Source organism: Phyllobates terribilis, unplaced genomic scaffold (assembly GCF_046119375.1).
Source record: "Phyllobates terribilis strain yellow unplaced genomic scaffold, ASM4611937v1 Scaffold_9__5_contigs__length_417890890, whole genome shotgun sequence".
NCBI lineage: Eukaryota > Metazoa > Chordata > Amphibia > Anura > Dendrobatidae > Phyllobates > Phyllobates terribilis.
Window position 1 is genome coordinate 175,815,403 of NW_027362769.1, and position 25,043 is coordinate 175,840,445.

A 25,043-nucleotide genomic window follows, 5' to 3' on the forward strand; every position below is an offset into this window, starting at 1 on the left:
GGGTCGTGCACGGCATTTACTTGGCAAAGTGTTCACCCTTCATCTTGGCAATGAGTGTACCACTAATTCTACAGTGGCTCAATGGTGGCTCAATTTGGCCACTTCAGCATGAACACTCCTGGTAGCCCATACTGTCCAGGGTAGGAAACCTTTAACTACTAGGACACTGGTCACTTTGGCCCCCGTCCGCTGCTGCCCTTTAACCCCTCCCAGTCTGTTCTCTGAGATACTGGCCCCTACCGCGGTGTCTGCAGCGCTGAATACCAGTTACAGTAAATCACCATCGGTGGCAGTTATGGATCTGCTAATTGCAGCCACCGGCCCCCCATCTCCTGACTCATCCGCTCTCAGCGAGCGGTGCCCCCCCAGGTACTTACAAAGCATTTCCCCCTATATCAGCCGCAGTGCAGAAAACATGTCTGTACATCACCTTGGTTATATCTGTATCTGGGAAAGCTGAGTGCCAACCTAAATGACCGCCTTTTCAGTTTCCAATTATCACACGTGCCTAATAATACAAAGATACGTTCCTCACTCCCATATCACTGCAATATCAGCTATATTAGCCATTCAGGGGTCTGGGAAAACTGGGTGATTCTCACGAAGGCTGCAGTATTGACCACATTGATTTTATAGCCCAGCTTTCCAAAAGTCAGATGTAAATAGAATTTGTCTTTTTAAAGGTGCGCTGTCTCTTTAAGACTCTGACACATTGTTACAATTCATTGTGCTTGTTTTGATTTCATTGTATCTTAAATTTTCCTTTATTCAGCTGAAATGTTACCACAAGAAGTATCGCAGCCCGACGCGTGACGTTATATTCCGCGTGCAGTTCCACACGTGCGCCATCCATGATCTCGGGGTCGTGTTTGTGAAAGATGATTTGGATGAAGCTTTTAAAGGTACAGTACAGGTGATCTGCTGAAAGTGATCTGGGGGGGTTATCACATTCCCGAGGTGCTGCGTTTATGGTGAGACTACAAGTCCCAGCATGTCTCGCCAGCCACCGCTGTATTGCATCACTGTATGGTCTGTGCTAACCGTCCGCAGAGGTTGTGACCGGAGGAATCCGGAGTCTCCGCTCTCCATGATTTTTGCTTCTTCTTCTCTTTATCGCAATGAGGTCGGAGGTGTAAAATGTCTCCATAATAATTCAGACTGATATAATCATTTCTATATATTTATCACAAGGATGAAATAATTGTGCTGAGTGCAGATGTTCTGTATATTACTGGATGCATGCAGCTTGTGCATCTGCTTTAAACCCAACTTTCCCAGACTCCTGCATTACCAGCCTGCTTAGAAATGTGGAATATGAGGTTCTTGTATCCCTGATAACTGGACAGATAGGCAATTCCTGAAGGTGCCTTATTGTCGGCCATGTTGCTTGTCACCCAGCTTTCCCAGTCTCATGCACGGCAAATCTCCTTAATAATGTAAAGACAGATCCTCCTTGTTCATGTATCGCTATAACTGGGGCAGATATCCAATCCAGGAGCTGGAAACAATGGTGGCAACTCCTAAAAGTGCTGGGGGTTTTGGCCATATGGTTTGTGACCCAGCTTTCCCAGTCTTGCTAGTAATTTAGAGACAGATCCTCCTCCCTGATCTTGTGCCGTTCAGGAGTCAGAGAAATCTGAGTGTCATCCTGAAGAAGCTCTACCGTCGGCCATGTTGCTTGTCACCCAGCTTTCCCAGGGAAGTGCATTGGAAATATACAAAGTAAGTCCTCTGTGTGACTGGGTAGATATGCCATTCAGGAGCCAGAGGAAGCTTAAAGTGCTGCATTGTCGGCCATGTTTCTGGTCACCCAGCTTTCCCAGTGTAGTGCAGATCTGCTTAGTAATGTGGAGATTAACCTTGCTGACGTGACGGTTTTATAACTGGAGGTGGCGGTCTGTATGGCGGCAGTGTGCAGTCAGGAAGCTGATATGTTATATTGGGTGCTGACACAACAATCGGCCCCGTCATTCAGTGCAGTCCCTCCACACCTGTCGCCCTGACATGGATACGGGATAAAAAGCCGTCAGCTCCCGACCTCCTGGCCCGGCACCAATATTAGCCTTTAAGGTCGCCGCTAGTTATCCTCATACGAGACCTCACGTGAGAATCGGATGTGACTGTCCCGTCAGTCTGTGCTGTGCGGCCCCACGGCCAATGTGTGCGCCATTCACCAGCGCTGATCAGAATCGGGGCTAATATAGGAAAATGGAACAATCGATCCTGACGAGAAGTTAACAGTAACTTCTTAATTCTTTCAGATGAAAGGTTCCCGGATTTTGGGAAAGTGGAGTTCGTCTTCTCCTATGGCCCCGAGAAGATACAAGGTGAGAGAAGATTAATAGAGAGCACAAAGCCATATTGTCTGCTGGGTGTTATAATGCTTCTTATACAACGTATGGTGTAGATCAGGCGGCTCCCGGAGTACGGAGGCCGAGCACCATGGTGGCTGCTCAGGAATACGGGCACTGGCAGCATCTCCTCTGTAATGGGGTCCCATGGTGGGCTCGCACAGGATGGCCTTGACCCCTTTTTTATTACAGTGATCCAGATATGAGAAGGAACCCTGTAGCTGGCACATATGTAGAAGGGAATAACACTGGCAAGTCCTAAATAAGGGCACTGTGGCCGGCATTAATTAGATATAGGGGGCTTCTGGCTGTCACTCTTGGGGGTTACTATTTTAGAGGTATTTTCTGGGAACAGTAGTAGTCATGTGCTTTACTCATGTTTCAGGGGCATTAGGTTGGGGCAGGGGCCAGTAAGGGGAGCACATTCTAGGGAGAGGTCTACATATTATGGGGAGCACATTCTAGGGAGAGGTCTACATATTATGGGGAGCACATTCTAGGGAGAGGTCTACATATTATGGGGAGCACATTCTAGGGAGAGGTCTATATATTAAGGGGAGCACATTATAGGGAGAGGTCTATATATTATGGGGGGCATACTATAGGGAGAGGTCTATATATTATGGGGAGCACATTATAGGGAGAGGTCTATATATTATGGGGTGCACATTCTAGGTAGAGGTCTATATATTATGGGGAGCACATTATAGGGAGAGGTCTATATATTATGGGGAGCACATTATAGGGAGAGGTCTATATATTATGGTGAGCACATTCTAGGGAGAGGTCTATATATTATGGGGGGCATACTATAGGGAGAGGTCTATATATTATGGGGAGCACATTCTAAGGAGAGGTTTATATATTATGGGGAGCACATTATAAGGAGAGGTCTATATATTATGGGGGGATTACTATAGGGAGAGGTCTATATATTATGGGGAGCATATTATAGGGAGAGGGCTACATATTATGGGGAGCACATTCTAGGGAGAGGTCTATATATTATGGGGAGCACATTATAAGGAGAGGTCTATATATTATGGGGAGCACATTATAGGGAGAGGTCCATATATTATGGGGAGCACATTATAGGGAGAGGTCTATATATTATGGGGAGCACATTATAGGGAGAGGTCTATATATTATGGGGAGCACATTATAGGGAGAGGTCCATATATTATGGGGAGCACATTATAGGGAGAGGTCTATATATAATGGGGTGCACATACATTTCAATGGAGTGGCCTATAAATTATAGGGAGCACATAGATTTCGAGGGAGTGATCTATATATTATACATTTTGTTTCTCTTGCTGTATCTCCATGAAGCAGTTTCTCAATGTGAGGGGTTATAATTTCAGGGCTGCTTTCTGGCCATAAACTGCAGTTCTCTATAGTCCAGGAACCATCACTTTTGGGTTTTAATGGGCTTTCAAGGTGACTGGTTCTGTGATTTGACCGCAGAGCCGGGCTGAGTCTCTTACATTATTGCGCCATCTTCCTATTTGTGTTTGTGGTTTCTTTCTGCCGCTTTGTTTCTCTTTCTCTAAAATGATTAAGTACTGCTGCTTAGTTCTGGAGGATGGAAAGAATAGATTGTTAGGAAGATGGTCTGATGGACTAGAAAGTGCCCTGGGGCAAACGAGACCTGTGGCCCCTCAGCCGCACCGCACAGTCCTTCCAATCAGGCGGAAAGTGTAAACAATCAGATGAACTTGGTTTAGTATAAAAGTCTATAGAACACACCGAGAAAGAAAGCACAAAGAACCAAACCAGGACGAGCCGAGGATGGACACAATCTATCCAACTAAAATACTGAAAATGCTCCTGAGATACGTCCGGAAGACGACCAATATGTTATCCATTACAGCTCCCACAGGGGTTTCCACCCAACTTTCCCTCATGCCTGTATGTCAAGAATATAACTACTATAATACTGCCCCCTATGTACAAGAATATAACTACTATAATACTGCCCCTATGTACAAGAATATAACTACTATAATACTGCTCCTATGTACAAGAATATAACTACTATAATACTGCTCCTATATACAAGAATATAACTACTATAATACTGCTCCTATGTACAAGAATATAACTACTATAATACTGTTCCTATGTACAAGAATATAACTACTATAATACTGCTCCTATGTACAAGAATACAACTACTATAATACTGCTCCTATGTACAAGAATATAACTACTATAATACTGCCCCTATGTACAAGAATATAACTACTATAATACTGCCCCTATGTACAAGAATATAACTACTATAATACTGTCCCTAAGTACAAGAATATAACTACTATAATACTGCTCCTATGTACAAGAATATAACTACTATAATACTGCTCCTATGTACAAGAATATAACTACTATAATACTGCCCCCTATGTACAAGAATATAACTACTATAATACTGCCCCTATGTACAAGAATATAACTACTATAATACTGCCCCTATGTACAAGAATATAACTACTATAATACTGCCCCTAAGTACAAGAATATAACTACTATAATACTGCTCCTATGTACAAGAATATAACTACTATAATACTGCCCCTATGTACAAGAATATAACTACTATAATACTGCTCCTATGTACAAGAATATAACTACTATAATACTGCTCCTATGTACAAGAATATAACTACTATAATACTGCCCCTATGTACAAGAATATAACTACTATAATACTGCCCCCTATGTACAAGAATATAACTACTATAATACTGCCCCTATGTACAAGAATATAACTACTATAATACTGCTCCTATGTACAAGAATATAACTACTATAATACTGCTCCTATATACAAGAATATAACTACTATAATACTGCCCCTATGTACAAGAATATAACTACTATAATACTGCCCCTATGTACAAGAATATAACTACTATAATACTGCCCCTTTGTACAAGAATATAACTACTATAATACTGCTCCCTGTGTACAAGAATATAATTACTATAATACTGCTCCTATGTGCAGGAATATAACTACTATAATACTGCTCCTATGTACAAGAATATAACTACTATAATATTGCTCCTATGTACAAGAATATAACTACTATAATACTGCCCCCTATGTACAAGAATATAACTACTATAATACTGCCCCCTATGTACAAGAATATAACTACTATAATACTGCCCCTATGTACAAGAATATAACTACTATAATACTGCTCCTATGTACAAGAATATAACTACTATAATACTGCTCCTATATGCAAGAATATAACTACTATAATACTGCTCCCTGTGTACAAGAATATAACTACTATAATACTGCCCCCTGTGTACAAGAATATAACTACTATAATACTGCTCCTATGTACAAGAATATAACTACTATAATACTGCCCCCTATGTACAAGAATATAACTACTATAATACTGCCCCCTATGTACAAGAATATAACTACTATAATACTGCCCCTATGTACAAGAATATAACTACTATAATACTGTTCACTATGTGCAAGAATATAACTTCTATAATACTGCTCCTATGTACAAGAATATAACTGCTATAATACTGCCCCTATGTACAAGAATATAACTACTATAATACTACCCCCTATGTACAAGAATATAACTACTATAATACTGCCCCCTATGTACAAGAATATAACTACTATAATACTGCCCCTATGTACAAGAATATAACTACTATAATACTGTTCACTATGTGCAAGAATATAACTTCTATAATACTGCTCCTATGTACAAGAATATAACTGCTATAATACTGCCCCTATGTACAAGAATATAACTACTATAATACTGCCCCGTATGTACAAGAATATAACTACTATAATACTGCTCCCTGTGTACAAGAATATAATTACTATAATACTGCTCCTATGTGCAGGAATATAACTACTATAATACTGCTCCTATGTACAAGAATATAACTACTATAATACTGCCCCTATGTACAAGAATATAACTACTATAATACTGCTCCCTATGTACAAGAATATAACTACTATAATACTGCCCCTGTGTACAAGAATATAACTGCTATAATACTGCCCCTATGTACAAGAATATAACTACTATAATACTGCCCCTATGTGCAAGAATATAACTACTATAATACTGCCCCTATGTGCAAGAATATAACTACTATAATACTGCCCCCTATGTACAAGATTATAACTACTATAACACTGCCCCTATGTACAAGAATATAACTACTATAATACTGCTCCTATGTACAAGAATATAACTACTATAATACTGCCCCCTATGTACAAGAATATAACTACTATAATACTGCTCCTATGTACAAGAATATAACTACTATAATACTGCCCCTATGTACAAGAATATAACTACTATAATACTGCCCCTATGTACAAGAATATAACTACTATAATACTGCTCCTATGTACAAGAATATAACTACTATAATACTGCCCCTATGTACAAGAATATAACTACTATAATACTGCCCCTATGTACAAGAATATAACTACTATAATACTGCCCCTATGTGCAAGAATATAACTACTATAATACTGCCCCTATGTGCAAGAATATAACTACTATAATACTGCCCCCTATGTACAAGATTATAACTACTATAATACTGCCCCTATGTAAAAGAATATAACTACTATAATACTGCTCCTATGTACAAGAATATAACTACTATAATACTGCCCCTATGTACAAGAATATAACTACTATAATACTGCCCCTATGTACAAGAATATAACTACTATAATACTGCCCCTATGTACAAGAATATAACTACTATAATACTGCTCCTATGTACAAGAATATAACTACTATAATACTGCTCCTATGTACAAGAATATAACTACTATAATACTGCTCCTATGTACAAGAATATAACTACTATAATACTGCTCCCTATGTACAAGAATATAACTACTATAATACTGCCCCTATGTGCAAGAATATAACTACTATAATACTGCTCCTATGTACAAGAATATAACTACTATAATACTGCTCCTATGTACAAGAATATAACTACTATAATACTGCTCCTATGTACAAGAATATAACTACTATAATACTGCTCCCTATGTACAAGAATATAACTACTATAATACTGCTCCCTATGTACAAGAATATAACTACTATAATACTGCTCCTATGTACAAGAATATAACTACTATAATACTGCCCCTATGTGCAAGAATATAACTACTATAATACTGCTCCTATGTACAAGAATATAACTACTATAATACTGCTCCTATGTACAAGAATATAACTACTATAATACTGCTCCCTATGTACAAGAATATAACTACTATAATACTGCCCCTATGTACAAGAATATAACTACTATAATACTGCCCCTATGTACAAGAATATAACTACTATAATACTGCCCCTATGTGCAAGAATATAACTACTATAATACTGCCCCTATGTGCAAGAATATAACTACTATAATACTGCCCCCTATGTACAAGATTATAACTACTATAATACTGCCCCTATGTAAAAGAATATAACTACTATAATACTGCTCCTATGTACAGGAATATAACTACTATAATACTGCCCCTATGTACAAGAATATAACTACTATAATACTGCCCCTATGTACAAGAATATAACTACTATAATACTGCCCCTATGTACAAGAATATAACTACTATAATACTGCTCCTATGTACAAGAATATAACTACTATAATACTGCTCCTATGTACAAGAATATAACTACTATAATACTGCTCCCTATGTACAAGAATATAACTACTATAATACTGCCCCTATGTGCAAGAATATAACTACTATAATACTGCTCCTATGTACAAGAATATAACTACTATAATACTGCTCCTATGTACAAGAATATAACTACTATAATACTGCTCCTATGTACAAGAATATAACTACTATAATACTGCTCCCTATGTACAAGAATATAACTACTATAATACTGCTCCTATGTACAAGAATATAACTACTATAATACTGCCCCTATGTGCAAGAATATAACTACTATAATACTGCTCCTATGTACAAGAATATAACTACTATAATACTGCTCCTATGTACAAGAATATAACTACCATAATACTGCTCCCTATGTACAAGAATATAACTACTATAATACTGCCCCTATGTGCAAGAATATAACTACTATAATACTGCTCCTATGTACAAGAATATAACTGCTATAATACTGCTCCTATGTACAAGAATTTAACTACTATAATACTGCCCCTATGTACAAGAATATAACTACTATAATACTGCCCCTATGTACAAGAATATAACTACTATAATACTGCTCCCTAGGTACAAGAATATAACTACTATAATACTGCCCCTATGTGCAAGAATATAACTACTATAATACTGCTCCTATGTACAAGAATATAACTGCTATAATACTGCTCCTAAGTACAAGAATATAACTACTATAATACTGCCCCCTATGTAGAAGAATATAACTACTATAATGCTGATCCCTAAGTACAAGAATATAACTACTATAATACTGTCCCTATGTACAAGAATATAACTACTATAATACTGCTCCTATATACAAGAATATAACTACTATAATACTGCCCCCTATATACAAGAATATAACTACTATAATACTGCTCCCTATGTACAAGAATATAACTACTATAATACTGCTCCTATATACAAGAATATAACTACTATAATACTGCCCCTATGTACAAGAATATAACTACTATAATACTGCTCCTATGTACAAGAATATAACTACTATAATACTGCCCCTATGTAAAAGAATATAACTACTATAATACTGCCCCCTATGTACAAGAATATAACTACTATAATACTGCCCCTATGTACAAGAATATAACTACTATAATACTGCTCCTATGTACAAGAATATAACTACTATAATACTGCCCCTATGTAAAAGAATATAACTACTATAATACTGCCCCCTATGTACAAGAATATAACTACTATAATACTGCCCCTATGTACAAGAATATAACTACTATAATACTGCCCCTATGTACAAGAATATAACTACTATAATACTGCCCCCTATGTACAAGAATATAACTATTATAATACTGCCCCCTATGTATAAGAATATAACTACGATAATACTATATAACTATTATAATCTAATGTATATAATTGTCCGGCCACGGCCAATCAGCGACGCGGGATTTCAGAAAAAAATGGCGGCCGTTAGCGGCTCATCTACCGCTCGGAGGTCAGCGGCGATGCAGCCGGGAGATGACCGACGCCAGCTGGTCATCTCCCGGCTGATCGTAGCAGAACTACCCCGACTACTGACCTCCATGCGGCTACCGTCGGGAGATCAGCGGCTAGGACCGCTGATCTCCCGACGGTAAGTGTGAAGGGAGGACCGGGGAGCGGCGGCGCCGCCGGTCTGGATTCTTCTGCTGCGAGCAGCCGGTCATTTCCCAGCTGCTCACAGCGGAAGTACCCGCACAAGCAGCGCCGCTCCCGGGCCCACACTAATACGACGCTGATTGGTCGCTGCCGACGGCCGCGACCAATCCGCTATATTGGCGCCAAGTCTAAACACCGCTCTGCGCCAATCAGCACAGCGACGTTTAAATTTGGCGCCAATATCGCTGATTGGTCGTGGCCGGCCCTAGCCGCTGATCTCCCGACGGTAGCCGCATGGAGGTCAGCGGCGCCGCCAGTCTGGGGGGTACTTCGTTTGCATCGCCGCTGACCTCTGTGAAGAGGTGGCCGCCGGCCGCGACCAATCAGCGAGATTGGCGCCAAATGTAAACACCGCTCTGCTGATTGCGCCCGGTTCGGCTGCATACATATTCTAGAATACCCGATGCGTTAGAATCGGGCCACCATCTAGTAATAATAATAATAAGCTGTTCACACTATAGGTTTCTGGATCCAGTTGTCGTATAGTGGTTATATTTACAGGTACACCTTTGATGTACATTTTATGTATTATTGTTAGTGACTTGATATTTGTTTTGTTCAGGGATGGAACATTTGGAGAACGGCCCGAGCGTCTCAGTTGATTATAACACCTCTGATCCTCTGATCCGATGGGACTCTTATGACAACTTCAATGCGCACCGAGAGGACAGTCTGGAAGGTGGGTGCTGCCATCATGGCTCGGAGTTTCCCTGTAACACAAGATCATCCTCCCTTGTAGTTTATAATCATTCCGTCCTTTCTTGAGATGAACATCATCTCTTTACACCCATACACTGCAGCCTATACGAAGATGCAGAACGTTAGGGTTAAATGTATGGGAGGGGACAGAATAGCAGCAGAAGCTGGAGATGGCCTTCAGAAAGGGAAAGAGATTTCAAAGTGCTGCAGTGTAAAGCATGGGGGAACTGACAGAGCAGCGCTTCTAGTCTCCAATGAGATGGGAGGTGAAGGTCAGACAATTAGACTCCTTCAGACAGTGCATCTAAGCTCTGATATTTGACCGCAGATATGCTTTAGTAGAGCAGTACTGCAGTGTAAAGCATAGGGTGAGGGATACGAGAGGTGGATTTCATTCGTCTTCACGCTCTGTTAGTCCGTGCATCTAAGCTGGAATCAATGATCAAAATTGGAGAAAAGGAAGTGCAGTAGATAGAGCCTCCATTGCAAAAGGGGATGGAGTTCAGATGACTTCAGACTTTATTTTTTTTACATAATCTTTAGTCTCTGCTAATGTAGATGTGCCTTAATAGAGCGCAGCTGTAGTATAAAGTATGGTAGAAAGTACAGAGCACAGCTTGTGTCTCAGATGATTTTCTGACAACCTCAGACTCCATTAGACATTGCATCTAACCAGAAGTCACTGATTATAGCTGCACCCTAATGGATTAGAGCTGCCGTTTAAGGCTGTGTTCACACACAGCGATCATACTACAGCCCTGTACCGCTGCAGTCTTTCTACCATTTCTCTGCACAATCACTTAATCTTGCAGAGTAAGAGCTGTTTCACCTGCAATTTCACATGGCTGATTGTAATGGTCGCGTGGTTTTGCAGATGATTGAATATGCAGCCTAAAGCGTATGAGAAGTGTACGAGGTTCAGGAGCTGACACATAAAGGCTGGAATGATTGATATGCATTATGTTCTGATTTACATCTTCTTCCCAACATCATTTCTGTAAGATGGTAAACTAACAATATTAGCATCTATATTTCATCTTTCCAGCAAACCCAGAGTTAAAACGGATGAAAGACTTTGGCCACGGCCCCACTATCAGTATTTGGTCAGTATTCGGTCAGTATTTTTCTCAGGAGCGGGTGATAAATGCAGAATTGGTGACTTGTTTCTATTCTACCTTTTCTGTGATTGTTCCTCACCTGGTTTTGGCTCCCACTCCTGAGAACAAATACTGACCGAATACTGACCGAATACTGATAGTGGGGCCGTGGCCTTTAGGCAACTATTGCAAGGGTGTGGGTGGGTAGTAACATCAGAGAGATCCTCACACAGCTGTGGGCAAGGTAAAGTCATGAGTGCTTGTGCTGTCTGTCACAACAGCTGTGTGTCCACTGGTGACACGGGAAATATGTGCAGGTCACAGCAGCTGTGTGTCCACTGGTGATACAGTCAATATGTGCAGGTCACAACAGCTGTGTGTCCACTGGTGATACAGTCAATATGTGCAGGTCACAACAGCTGTGTGTCCACTGGTGATACAGTCAATATGTGCAGGTCACAACAGCTGTGTGTCTACTGGTGATACAGGCAATATGTGCAGGTCACAACAGCTGTGTGTCCACTGGTGATACAGTCAATATGTGCAGGTCACAACAGCTGTGTGTCTACTGGTGATACAGGCAATATGTGCAGGTCACAGCAGCTGTGTGTCCACTGGTGATACAGTCAATATGTGCAGGTCACAACAGCTGTGTGTCCACTGGTGATACAGTCAATATGTGCAGGTCACAACAGCTGTGTGTCTACTGGTGATACAGTCAATATGTGCAGGTCACAACAGCTGTGTGTCCACTGGTGATACAGGCAATATGTGCAGGTCACAACAGCTGTGTGTCTACTGGTGATACAGGCAATACGTGCAGGTCACAGCAGCTGAGTGTCCACTGGTGATACAGTCAATATGTGCAGGTTACAACAGCTGTGTGTCCACTGGTGATACAGTCAATATGTGCAGGTCACAACAGCTGTGTGTCTACTGGTGATACAGGCAATATGTGCAGGTCACAGCAGCTGTGTGTCCACTGGTGACACAGTCAATATGTGCAGGTCACAACAGCTGTGTGTCCATTGGTGACACAGTCAATATGTGCCGGTCACAACAGCTGTGTGTCCACTGGTGACACAGTCAATATGTACAGGTCACAACAGCTGTATGTCCACTGGTGACACAGTCAATATGTGCAGGTCACAACAGCTGTGTGTCCATTGGTGACACAGTCAATACGTGCAGGTCACAACAGCTGTATGTCCACTGGTGACGCAGTCAATACGTGCAGGTCGCAACAGCTGTATGTCCACTGGTGACACAGTCAATACGTGCAGGTCACAACAGCTGTATGTCCACTGGTGACACAGTCAATATGTGCAGGTCACAACAGCTGTGTGTCCACTGGTGACACAGTCAATATGTGCAGGTCACAACAGCTGTATGTCCACTGGTGACACAGTCAATACGTGCAGGTCACAACAGCTGTATGTCCACTGGTGACACAGTCAATATGTGCAGGTCACAACAGCTGTGTGTCCACTGGTGACACAGGCAATATGTGCAGGTCACAACAGCTGTGTGTCCACTGGTGACACAGGCAATCTATGCAGGTCACAGCAGTTGTGTGTCCACTGGTGACACAGTCAATATGTGCAGGTCACAACAGCTGTGTGTCCACTGGTGACACAGTCAATATGTGCAGGTCACAACAGCTGTGTGTCCACTGGTGACACAGGCAATCTATGCAGGTCACAGCAGTTGTGTGTCCACTGGTGACACGGGCAATATGTGCAGGTCACAGCAGTTGTGTGTCCACTGGTGACACAGTCAATATGTGCAGGTCACAACAGCTGTGTGTCCACTGGTGACGCAGTCAATATGTGCAGGTCACAGCAGTTGTGTGTCCACTGGTGACACAGGCAATCTATGCAGGTCACAGCAGCTGTGTGTCCATTGGTGATACAGGCAATCTATGCAGGTCACAGCAGCTGTGTGTCCACTGGTGACACAGGCAATGTGTGCAGGTCACAGCAGCTGTGTGTCCACTGGTGACACAGGCAATGTGTGCAGGTCACAGCAGCTGTGTGTCCACTGGTGACACAGGCAATGTGTGCAGGTCACAGCATCTGTGTGTCCACTGGTGACACAGGCAATGTGTGCAGGTCACAGCTCAGGGCATCCCACAGATCACTACAAAGCAAGGCGAGCCCCTGGGCGTCTTGGGGTGCAGATCTTAGTAAGTAATCATGTGTAAGAAGGAATCATTAGAATAGTCTGTGCTCGTGAATGATAGTGTGCAGGGAGTGATTGAGTTCCTCAGATGATATGACACCATCTATCACTATATGATATGACACTATATAATGTGTCACTGCTGTATTATGTTTAGTAAATACAATAATACATCTCTTCATTATGTAACAATATGTCACCATTGTCTACTCTAGATCTCTTCTTGTGTTCATTGAAGGAGAACATTTTTTTGCATCCAGAGGCTGAAATCCTGTGCAGACCTAATACTCAGTGTTTGTTACAATTGACTCCAGTCTGTAGAGTCCTCAGTCTGATACTTGATACATGATCTTCCGATAGATTGTATCAAACTATAAGGACAGGAGAGACTTTGTGGATGTTTTTATTTTATGGAATATTGTCTAGAGTCTACATTCCACTGGAACAACACCTCAGCTGTGAAACAAATCCCATGTGATTTGTTGATTTACATTCACTTCTGGGGTTTTGTTGGGATAATGTCTTCTCCCTTGGCTATTTTGTATGGTTTTTGTGGTTCGCTGTGACGGGCGTGGTGGAGTCACAGGTTCTGTTCCCCATGTTCCCGCACATGATGAGCCAAGTTTTAGGGCGGTGTTCATACTCTGGGTATAAACAAGAATAAACCTATTCACTGACAGTAAGCAGAGGTCATATGCTTCTAGTGTTGTTTTGATGCAAATATCTTTTATGAGTTGTTGTAGCCATTGATTTTACTAGTTGTTAAAGCAGAATCCACATGTGCCAGTGGTTGGAGTGGAGACTGGGGAGACTGGGCAGTGGATATAGAGGGGTGATTAATGGATTGGGGGTACCACAGGGCATCCCGTCCACCTGCTTCACCCGAGCCTCACGCATTTGTTTGCATGTTTTCTGCTAGTCACAAATAAGAAAGGTTTCATTTTTCATGAGCTGTCATGCGGCAGGCAGGTGGCACTCTCTGATTTATGGGTGTCAGGAGGCAGCTCAATTTGGCGGCAGAGGATCCAAATTAAAAGAGGAGGAAGCTGACACCTTCAAGTGAGAGACCGGGATAAACTTTTGGCATCTCTTCTGATTTGCTTGTCATGGTCAGTGCAGTTTGTTTTTACATTACAGGAATGTCTTTGGTGCTTATGGTGGAGTGCAAGCTGCTGCGGCCAATGTTGTCAATAACATTCCCAAAAAAATGACCCCCACAAATAGTCAAAATAGCAATTTTTCAGAGGCGGCCCTATTAAGCGTGACCACCAGGAGTGATATAGAGCAGGACATTTATTTTAACTTTTTTTCTATGTAGTTTATAGACTCTTTTTAAAGAGAATTTTTAAAGTCACAGAACAAAACAAAAAGGGTGGAACCGATCCATGAGAATCTTGTGATAGTTTCCATTCTACTTTGGCATCCACTGTGAATTCCTACCCTCATCTCAGAAAGAATTTGTGACCTTGAACTTGTTACTATCAGGGGTTCCTAAGTATATAAGTTACTTAATAACAGCTGACTGCATGTTACATATCCTGAAAACAAGGGTGTTACATAACTGTTACTCTATCTCTCTCCTCCTCTGTGTTATTGCCCCTGTCATAGCTATGAACCAGGAAGAACAGGATGAACAGTTATAGGCTAGACCAACCCTTAGGTGGTTTTATGTGAGTAAAGCTTAATATCTGTAGAATGAAAAGTTCAGCAACTTTCTTACCTACTTTCTATTTAGGCTCATTATTATTATCCATGTATTCAGCATCTCTGTTTGCTGTCAGTAGTTGGAACATTCCTGCTTCCTTCCTGAGGCTAAAAACTGATCCTAACCTAAAGCATCTCACAACTGAGGGTTTGTTACAATTGCATCCAGTCTGTACATCTTTGTTCAGCCTATTTCATCTGCAGCACAGAGCTCATTTCTGTCCTGATAATTTGCTACAATGTATCAGTCTGGAGTCCAGGCTCACAGAGGATTGTTTGAACTAGATATATTTGTGACAAAACATCAACTGTCAGAAACAAATGTGTATATTCACTGACAGCAAGCACAAATGATGGATTAAGAAAGTATCTTAAAAAAATTGCAAAATGTATCATTCTATGGTGAATATTTACATAAGACTTAAGTCTCTGATTTAGCTTCACTTTTCAGAGCCACGGAAACTGTCGCTTCAAGCACTACGTGTGTGTGTGTATATATATGTACATGTGTTTGTGTATATGTATATACGTGTGTGTGTGTGTATATATGTATATACATGTGTGTGTGTGTATATATATGTACATGTGTTTGTGTATATGTATATACGTGTGTGTGTGTGTATATATGTATATACATGTGTGTGTGTGTGTGTATATGTATATACATGTGTGTGTGTGTATATATATGTACATGTGTTTGTGTATATGTATATACGTGTGTGTGTGTGTGTATATATATATATGTACATGTGTTTGTGTATATGTATATACGTGTGTGTGTGTGTGTGTATATATGTATATACATGTGTGTGTGTGTGTGTGTGTGTATATGTATATGTGTGTGTATATATATATATATATATATATATATATATATATATATATATATATATATATATATATATATATACATATTTATACACTGCTCAAAAAAATAAAGGGAACACTTAAACAACAGAATATAACTCCAAGTAAATCAAACTTCTGTGAAATCAAACTGTCCACTTAGGAAACAACACTGATTGACAATCAATTTCACATGCTGCTGTGCAAATGGAATAGACAATAGATGGAAATTATTGGCAATTATCAAGACGCCGTCAATAAAGGAGTGGTTCTGCAGGTGGGGACCACAGACCACATCTCAGTACCAATGCTTTCTGGCTGATGTTTTGGTCACTTTTGAATGTTGATTGTGCTTTCACACTCGTAGTAGCATGGGACGGACTCTACAACCCACAGAAGTTGCTCAGGTAGTGCAGCTCATCCAGGATGGCACATCAATGCGAGCTGTGGCAAGAAGGTTTGCTGTCTCTGTCAGCGTAGTGTCCAGAGGCTGGAGGCGCTACCAGGAGACAGGCCAGTACACCAGGAGATGTGGGGGGGGTCGTAGGAGGGCAACAATCCAGCAGCAGGACCGCTACCTCCGCCTTTGTGCAAGGAGGAACAGGAGGAACACTGCCAGAGCCCTGCAAAATGACCTCCAGCAGGCCACAAATGTGCATGTGTCGGCACAAACGGTTAGAAACCGACTCCATGAGGGTGGTATGAGGGCCCGACGTCCACAGATGGGGGTTGTGCTCACAGCCCAACACCGTGCAGGACGCTTGGCATTTGCCACAGAACACCAGGATTGGCAAAGTCGCCACCGGCGCCCTGTGCTCTTCACAGATGAAAGCAGGTTCACACTGAGCACATGTGACAGACGTGACAGAGTCTGGAGACGCCGTGGAGAGCGATCTGCTGCCTGCAACATCCTTCAGCATGACCGGTTTGGCAGTGGGTCAGTAATGGTGTAGGGTGGCATTTCTTTGGAGGGCCGCACAGCCCTCCATGTGCTCGCCAGAGGTAGCCTGACTGCCATTAGGTACCGAGATGAGATCCTCAGACCCCTTGTGAGACCATATGCTGGTGCGGTTGGCCCTGGGTTCCTCCTAATGCAGGACAATGCCAGACCTCATGTGGCTGGAGTGTGTCAGCAGTTCCTGCAAGATGAAGGCATTGAAGCTATGGACTGGCCGCCCGTTCCCCAGACCTGAAGGTTGAGGTGTTTGGATCACACAGAAGAACATTTGTGAGACGCAGAACAACTGAAAATATGCTGGAAGAGTGGCTGACGCCATCTGTCAAGCATGGTGGAGGTAATGTGATGGTCTGGGGTTGCTTTGGTGCTGGTAAAGTGGGAGATTTGTACAAGGTAAATGGGATTTTGAATAAGGAAGGCTATCACTCCATTTTGCAACGCCATGCCATACCCTGTGGACAGGGCTTGATTGGAGCCAATTTCATCCTACAACAGGATAATGACCCAAAGCACACCTCCAAATTATGCATGAACTATTTAGGGAAGAAGCCGGCAGCTGGTATTCTATCTGTAATGGAGCGGCCAGCGCAGTCACCAGATCTCAACCCCATTGAGTTGTTGTGGGAGCAGCTTGACCGTATGGTGCAAAAAGTGCACATCAAGTCAATCCAACTTGTGGAGGGGCTTCAGGAAGCATGGGGGGGAATTTCTCAAGATGACCTCAGCAAATTAACAGCTAGAATGCCAAAGGTCTGTAATGCTGGAATTGCTGCAAAGGAGCATTCTGTGACCAAAGCAAAGTGTGAAGGAGAAAATTATTCTTTCAAATAAAAATCATTATTTCTCACCTTGTCAATGTCTGGACAATATTTTCTAATAATTTTGCAACTCATTTGATAAATAAAAGTATGAGTTTTCATGGAAAACACAAAATTATCTGGGTGACCCCAAACTTTTGAACGGTAGTGTATATGCATATGTATGTGTATATATATATATATATATATATATGTATATATATATATATATATATAATATACAGTTATATGAAAAAGTTTGGGCACCCCTATTAATCTTAAGCTTAATGTCTTATAAAAATTGGTGTTTTTGCAACAGCTGTTTCAGTTTGATCTATGTAATAACTGTTGGACACAGTAATGTTTCTGCCTTGAAATGAGGTTTATTGTACTAACAGAAAATGTGCAATCTACATTCAAACAAAATTTGACAGGTGCATAAGTATGGGCACCCTTATCATTTTCTTGTTTTAAATACTCCTACCTACTTTTTGCTGACTTACTAAAGCACTTTTTTTGGTTTTGTAACCTCATTGAGCTTTGAACTTCATAGCCAGGTGTATTCAATCATGAGAAAAGCTACTTAAAGTGGCCACTTGCAAGTTGTTCTCCTGTTTGAATCTCCTCTGAAGAGTGGCATCATGGGCTCCTCAAAACAACTGTCAAATGATCTGAAAACAAAGATTATTCAACATAGTTGTTCAGGGGAAGGATACAAAAAGCTGTCTCAGAGATTTAACCTGGCAGTTTCCACTGTGAGGAACATAGTAAGGAAATGGAAGAACACAGGGACAGTTCTTGTTAAGGCCAGAAGTGGCAGGCCAAGAAAAACATCAGAAAGGCAGAGAAGAAGAATGGTGAGATCAGTCAAGGACAATCCTCAGACCACCTCCAGAGAGCTGCAGCATCAACTTGCTGCAGATGGTGTCACTGTGCATCGGTCAACTATACAACGCACTTTGCACAAGGAGAAGCTGTATGGGAGAGTGATGCGAAAGAAGCCGTTTCTGCAAGCACGCCACAAACAGAGTCGGCTGAGGTATGCAAAAGCACATTTGGAGAAGCCAATTTCTTTTTGGAAGAAGTTCCTGTGGACTGATGAAACCAAGATTGAGTTGTTTGGTCATACAAAAAGGCGTTATGCATGGCGGCAAAAAAATACAGCATTCCAAGGAAAACACTTGCTACCCACAGTAAAATTTGGTGTCGGTTCCATCATGCTTTGGGGCTGTGTGGCCAATGCCGGCATCGGGAATCTTGTTAAAATTGAGGGATGCATGGATTCCACTCAATATCAGCAGATTCTTGACAATAATGTTCAAGAATCAGTGACAAAGTTGAAGTTACGCAGGGGATGGATCTTTCAGCAAGACAATGATCCAAAACACCGCTCCAAATCTACTCAGGCATTCATGCAGAGGAACAATTACAATGTTCTGGAATGGCCATCCCAGTCCCCAGAGCTGAATATCATTGAACATCTGTGGGATCATTTGAAGAGGGCTGTCCATGCTCGGCGACCATCAAACTTAACTGAACTGGAATTGTTTTGTAAAGAGGAATGGTCAAAAATGCCTTCATCCAGGATCCAGAAAATCAATAAAAGCTACAGGAAGTGACTAGAGGCTGTTATTTTTGCAAAAGGAGGATCTACTAAATATTAATGTCACTTTTCTGGTGAGGTGCCCATACTTATGCACCTGTCAAATTTTGTTTGAATGCAGATTGCACATTTTCTGTTAGTACAATAAACCTCATTTCAAGGCAGAAACATTACTGTGTCCAACAGTTATTACATAGATCAAACTGAAATAGCTGCTGCAAAAACACCAATTTTTATAAAACATTAAGCTTAAGATTAATATATATAATATATATACACACCGCGTGCAGAATTATTAGGCAAATGCGTATTTTGATCACATGATACGTTTTATACATGTTGTCCTACTCCAAGCTGCATAGTCTTGAGAGCCAACTACCAATGAAGTAAATCTGGTGATGGGCATCTCTGTAATGCGGAGGGGTGTTGACTAATGACATCAACATCCTATATAAGGTGTGCTTAATTATTAGGCATCTTCCTTTCCTTTGGCAAAATGGGTCAGAAGAGAGATTTGACGGCTCTGAAAAGTCCAAAATTGTGAGATGTCTTGCAGAGGGATGCAGCAGTCTTGAAATTTCCAAACTTTTGTAGCGTGATCACCGAACAATCAAGCGTTTCATGGCAAATAGCCAACAGGGTCGCAAGAAGCGTGTTGGCCAAAAAAGGCGCAAAATAACTGCCCATGAATTGAGGAAAATCAAGCGTGAAGCTGCCAAGATGCCATTCGCCACCAGTTTTGCCATATTTCAGAGCTGCAACGTTACTGGAGTATCAAAAAGCACAAGGTGTGCGATACTCAGGGACATGGCCAAGGTAAGGAAGGCTGAAAAACCACCACCTATGAACAAGAAACATAAGAAAAAACGTCAAGAATGGTTCAAGAAATATCTTAAGACTGATTTTTCAAAGGTTTTATGGACTGATGAAATGAGAGTGACTCTTGATGGGCCAGATGGATGGGCCAGAGGCTGGATCAGTAAAGGGCAGAGAGCTCCACTCCGACTCAGAAGCCAGCAAGGTGGAGGTGGGGTACTGGTATGGGCTGGTATCATCAAAGATGAACTTGTGGGACCTTTTCGGGTTGAGGATGGAGTGAAGCTCAACTCCCAGACCTACTGCCAGTTTCTGGAAGACAACTTCTTCAAGCAGTGGTACAGGAAGAAGTCGGTATCGTTCTAGAAAAACATGATTTTCATGCAGAACAATGCTCCATCACATGCATCCAACTACTCCACAGCGTGGCTGGCCAGTAAAGGTCTAAAAGAAGAAAAAATAATGACATGGCCCCCTTCTTCACCTGATCTGAACCCCATAGAGAACCTGTGGTCCATCATAAAATGTGAGATCTACAGGGAGGGAAAACAGTACACCTCTGGGAGCAGTGTCTGGGAGGCTGTGGTGAGATCTACAGGGAGGGAAAACAGTACACCTCTGGGAGCAGTGTCTGGGAGGCTGTGGTGAGATCTACAGGGAGGGAAAACAGTACACCTCTGGGAACAGTGTCTGGGAGGCTGTGGTGAGATCTACAGGGAGGGAAAACAGTACACCTCTGGGAGCAGTGTCTGGGAGGCTGTGGTGGCTGCTGCATGCAATGTTGATGGAGAACAGATCAAGAAACTGACAGAATCTATGGATGGAGGCTGCTGAGTGTCATCATAAAGAAAGGTGGCTATATTCATCACTAATCTTTTTGGTTTTTGTTTTTGCATGTCAGAAATGTTTATTTCTAAATTTTGTGCACTGATATTGGTTTACCTGGTGAAAATAAACAAGTGAGATGGGATTATATTTGGTTTTTATTAAGTAGCCTAATAATTCTGCACAGTAATAGTTACCTGCACAAACAGATATCCTCCTAAGATAGCCAAATCTAAAAAAAACCACTCCAGCTTCAAAAATATTACGCTTGGATATTTATGAGTCTTTTGGGTTGATTGAGAACATTGTTGTTGATCAATAATAAAAATGATCCTCTAAAATACAACTTGCCTAATAATTCTGCACACAGTGTATATACACACCCACACATACACTACTTGTGTATATGTGTATTTAGTTCCAGGTTGTGAGTACACTGCTCTGACCACTGCTCCGTGTTTACTCACTGCGGAGAGTGCGGCGCTTGGAGGGTGGAAGTGTAAAAATACTCTGAGCTGATTGATGGCTTCTTGGGTTATTGATCAGCGGCAAAAGGAACATCAGAAGAGACAACTGTCTGGGTTCCGGCCTGAAGTTTATAATCTGGTGTTTATCAGGACTCTCCTAGTGATTTTCATGTCACTACATCAATAATATAACATTATATATCTATCTACAAAGAAGCAAAAACTGACCAGCTCCTCCTAACATGAAGCGAGTGTGAACAGGTGCAGGCTGCTATGAGTCTATTAAATACATATCAAAGAGTGAAGGAACCAGTGTATGGGCCAGTATATATGCAATCATTGGATATGTGCAATTTATTCTGTATTAATGCCAAATAGACTATACTCATACACTGCATATAGTCTATATGGCAGTAATGCAGTATATAAGTACAGTCTATATGGCAGTAATGCAGTATATAAGTACAGTCTATATGGCAGTAATGCGGTATATAAGTACAGTCTATATGGCAGTAATGCAGTATATAAGTACAGTCTGTATGGCAGTAATGCGGTATATAAGTACAGTCTATATGGCAGTAATGCGGTATATAAGTATAGTCTATATGGCAGTAATGCGGTATATAAGTACAGTCTATATGGCAGTAATGCGGTATATAAGTATAGTCTATATGGCAGTAATGCGGTATATAAGTACAGTCTATATGGCAGTAATGCGGTATATAAGTATAGTCTATATGGCAGTAATGCGGTATATAAGTACAGTCTATATGGCAGTAATGCGGTATATAAGTATAGTCTATATGGCAGTAATGCAGTATATAAGTACAGTCTATATGGCAGTAATGCGGTATATATGTATAGTCTATATGGCAGTAATGCAGTATATAAGTACAGTCTATATGGCAGTAATGCAGTATATAAGTACAGTCTATATGGCAGTAATGCAGTATATAAGTACAGTCTGTATGGCAGTAATGCGGTATATAAGTACAGTCTATATGGCAGTAATGCGGTATATAAGTATAGTCTATATGGCAGTAATGCGGTATATAAGTACAGTCTATATGGCAGTAATGCGGTATATAAGTATAGTCTATATGGCAGTAATGCGGTATATAAGTACAGTCTATATGGCAGTAATGCGGTATATAAGTATAGTCTATATGGCAGTAATGCGGTATATAAGTACAGTCTATATGGCAGTAATGCGGTATATAAGTATAGTCTATATGGCAGTAATGCGGTATATAAGTACAGTCTATATGGCAGTAATGCAGTATATAAGTATAGTCTATATGGCAGTAATGCAGTATATAAGTACAGTCTATATGGCAGTAATGCAGTATATAAGTATAGTCTATATGGCAGTAATGCGGTATATAAGTACAGTCTATATGGCAGTAATGCAGTATATAAGTATAGTCTATATGGCAGTAATGCGGTATATAAGTACAGTCTATATGGCAGTAATGCAGTATATAAGTACAGTCTATATGGCAGTAATGCGGTATATAAGTACAGTCTATATGGTAGTAATGCGGTATATAAGTACAGTCTATATGGCAGTAATGCGGTATATAAGTACAGTCTATATGGCAGTAATGCAGTATATAAGTATAGTCTATATGGCAGTAATGCGGTATATAAGTACAGTCTATATGGCAGTAATGCGGTATATAAGTATAGTCTATATGGCAGTAATGCAGTATATAAGTACAGTCTATATGGCAGTAATGCAGTATATAAGTACAGTCTATATGGCAGTAATGCAGTATATAAGTATAGTCTATATGGCAGTAATGCAGTATATAAGTATAGTCTATATGGCAGTAAAGCAGTATATAAGTACAGTCTATATGGCAGTAATGCAGTATATAAGTATAGTCTATATGGCAGTAATGCAGTATATAAGTACAGTCTATATGGCAGTAATGCGGTATATAAGTATAGTCTATATGGCAGTAATGCAGTATATAAGTACAGTCTATATGGCAGTAATGCAGTATATAAGTACAGTCTATATGGCAGTAATGCAGTATATAAGTACAGTCTATATGGCAGTAATGCAGTATATAAGTACAGTCTATATGGCAGTAATGAAGTGTATAATAGTATAGTCTATATGGCAGTAATGCAGTATATAAGTACAGTCTATATGGCAGTAATGCGGTATATAAGTATAGTCTATATGGCAGTAATGTAGTATATAAGTATAGTCTATATGGCAGTAATGCAGTATATAAGTACAGTCTATATGGCAGTAATGCAGTATATAAGTACAGTCTGTATGGCAGTAATGCGGTATATAAGTACAGTCTATATGGCAGTAATGCGGTATATAAGTATAGTCTATATGGCAGTAATGCGGTATATAAGTACAGTCTATATGACAGTAATGCAGTATATAAGTACAGTCTATATGGCAGTAATGCAGTATATAAGTACAGTCTATATGGCAGTAATGCAGTATATAAGTACAGTCTGTATGGCAGTAATGCGGTATATAAGTACAGTCTATATGGCAGTAATGCGGTATATAAGTATAGTCTATATGGCAGTAATGTGGTATATAAGTACAGTCTATATGGCAGTAATGCAGTATATAAGTATAGTCTATATGGCAGTAATGCGGTATATAAGTACAGTCTATATGGCAGTAATGTGGTATATAAGTACAGTCTATATGGCAGTAATGCATTATATAAGTACAGTCTATATGACAGTAATGCAGTATATAAGTATAGTCTATATGGCAGTAATGCGGTATATAAGTACAGTCTATATGGCAGTAATGCAGTATATAAGTACAGTCTATATGACAGTAATGCAGTATATAAGTATAGTCTATATGGCAGTAATGCAGTATATAAGTATAGTCTATATGGCAGTAATGCGGTATATAAGTACAGTCTATATGGCAGTAATGCAGTATATAAGTACAGTCTATATGGCAGTAATGCGGTATATAAGTACAGTCTATATGGTAGTAATGCGGTATATAAGTACAGTCTATATGGCAGTAATGCGGTATATAAGTACAGTCTATATGGCAGTAATGCAGTATATAAGTATAGTCTATATGGCAGTAATGCGGTATATAAGTACAGTCTATATGGCAGTAATGCATTATATAAGTACAGTCTATATGACAGTAATGCAGTATATAAGTATAGTCTATATGGCAGTAATGCGGTATATAAGTACAGTCTATATGGCAGTAATGCATTATATAAGTACAGTCTATATGACAGTAATGCAGTAT

General features: G+C 40.5%; 1 protein-coding gene across 17 annotated transcripts in view; it reads left to right on the forward strand.

The window, feature by feature from the left end:
• TNS1 (tensin 1) overlaps positions 1-25,043 on the forward strand; it is a 608,032-nt gene that overhangs the window by 436,499 nt on the left and 146,490 nt on the right. For all 17 annotated transcript variants that reach the window (XM_073647437.1, XM_073647438.1, XM_073647442.1 and 14 more), the window contains 3 exons: positions 773-902; positions 2,262-2,327; positions 10,348-10,464. In XM_073647437.1, the coding sequence (XP_073503538.1) occupies positions 773-902; positions 2,262-2,327; positions 10,348-10,464 (313 nt within the window). The remainder of the gene's footprint in view (positions 1-772; positions 903-2,261; positions 2,328-10,347; positions 10,465-25,043) is intronic.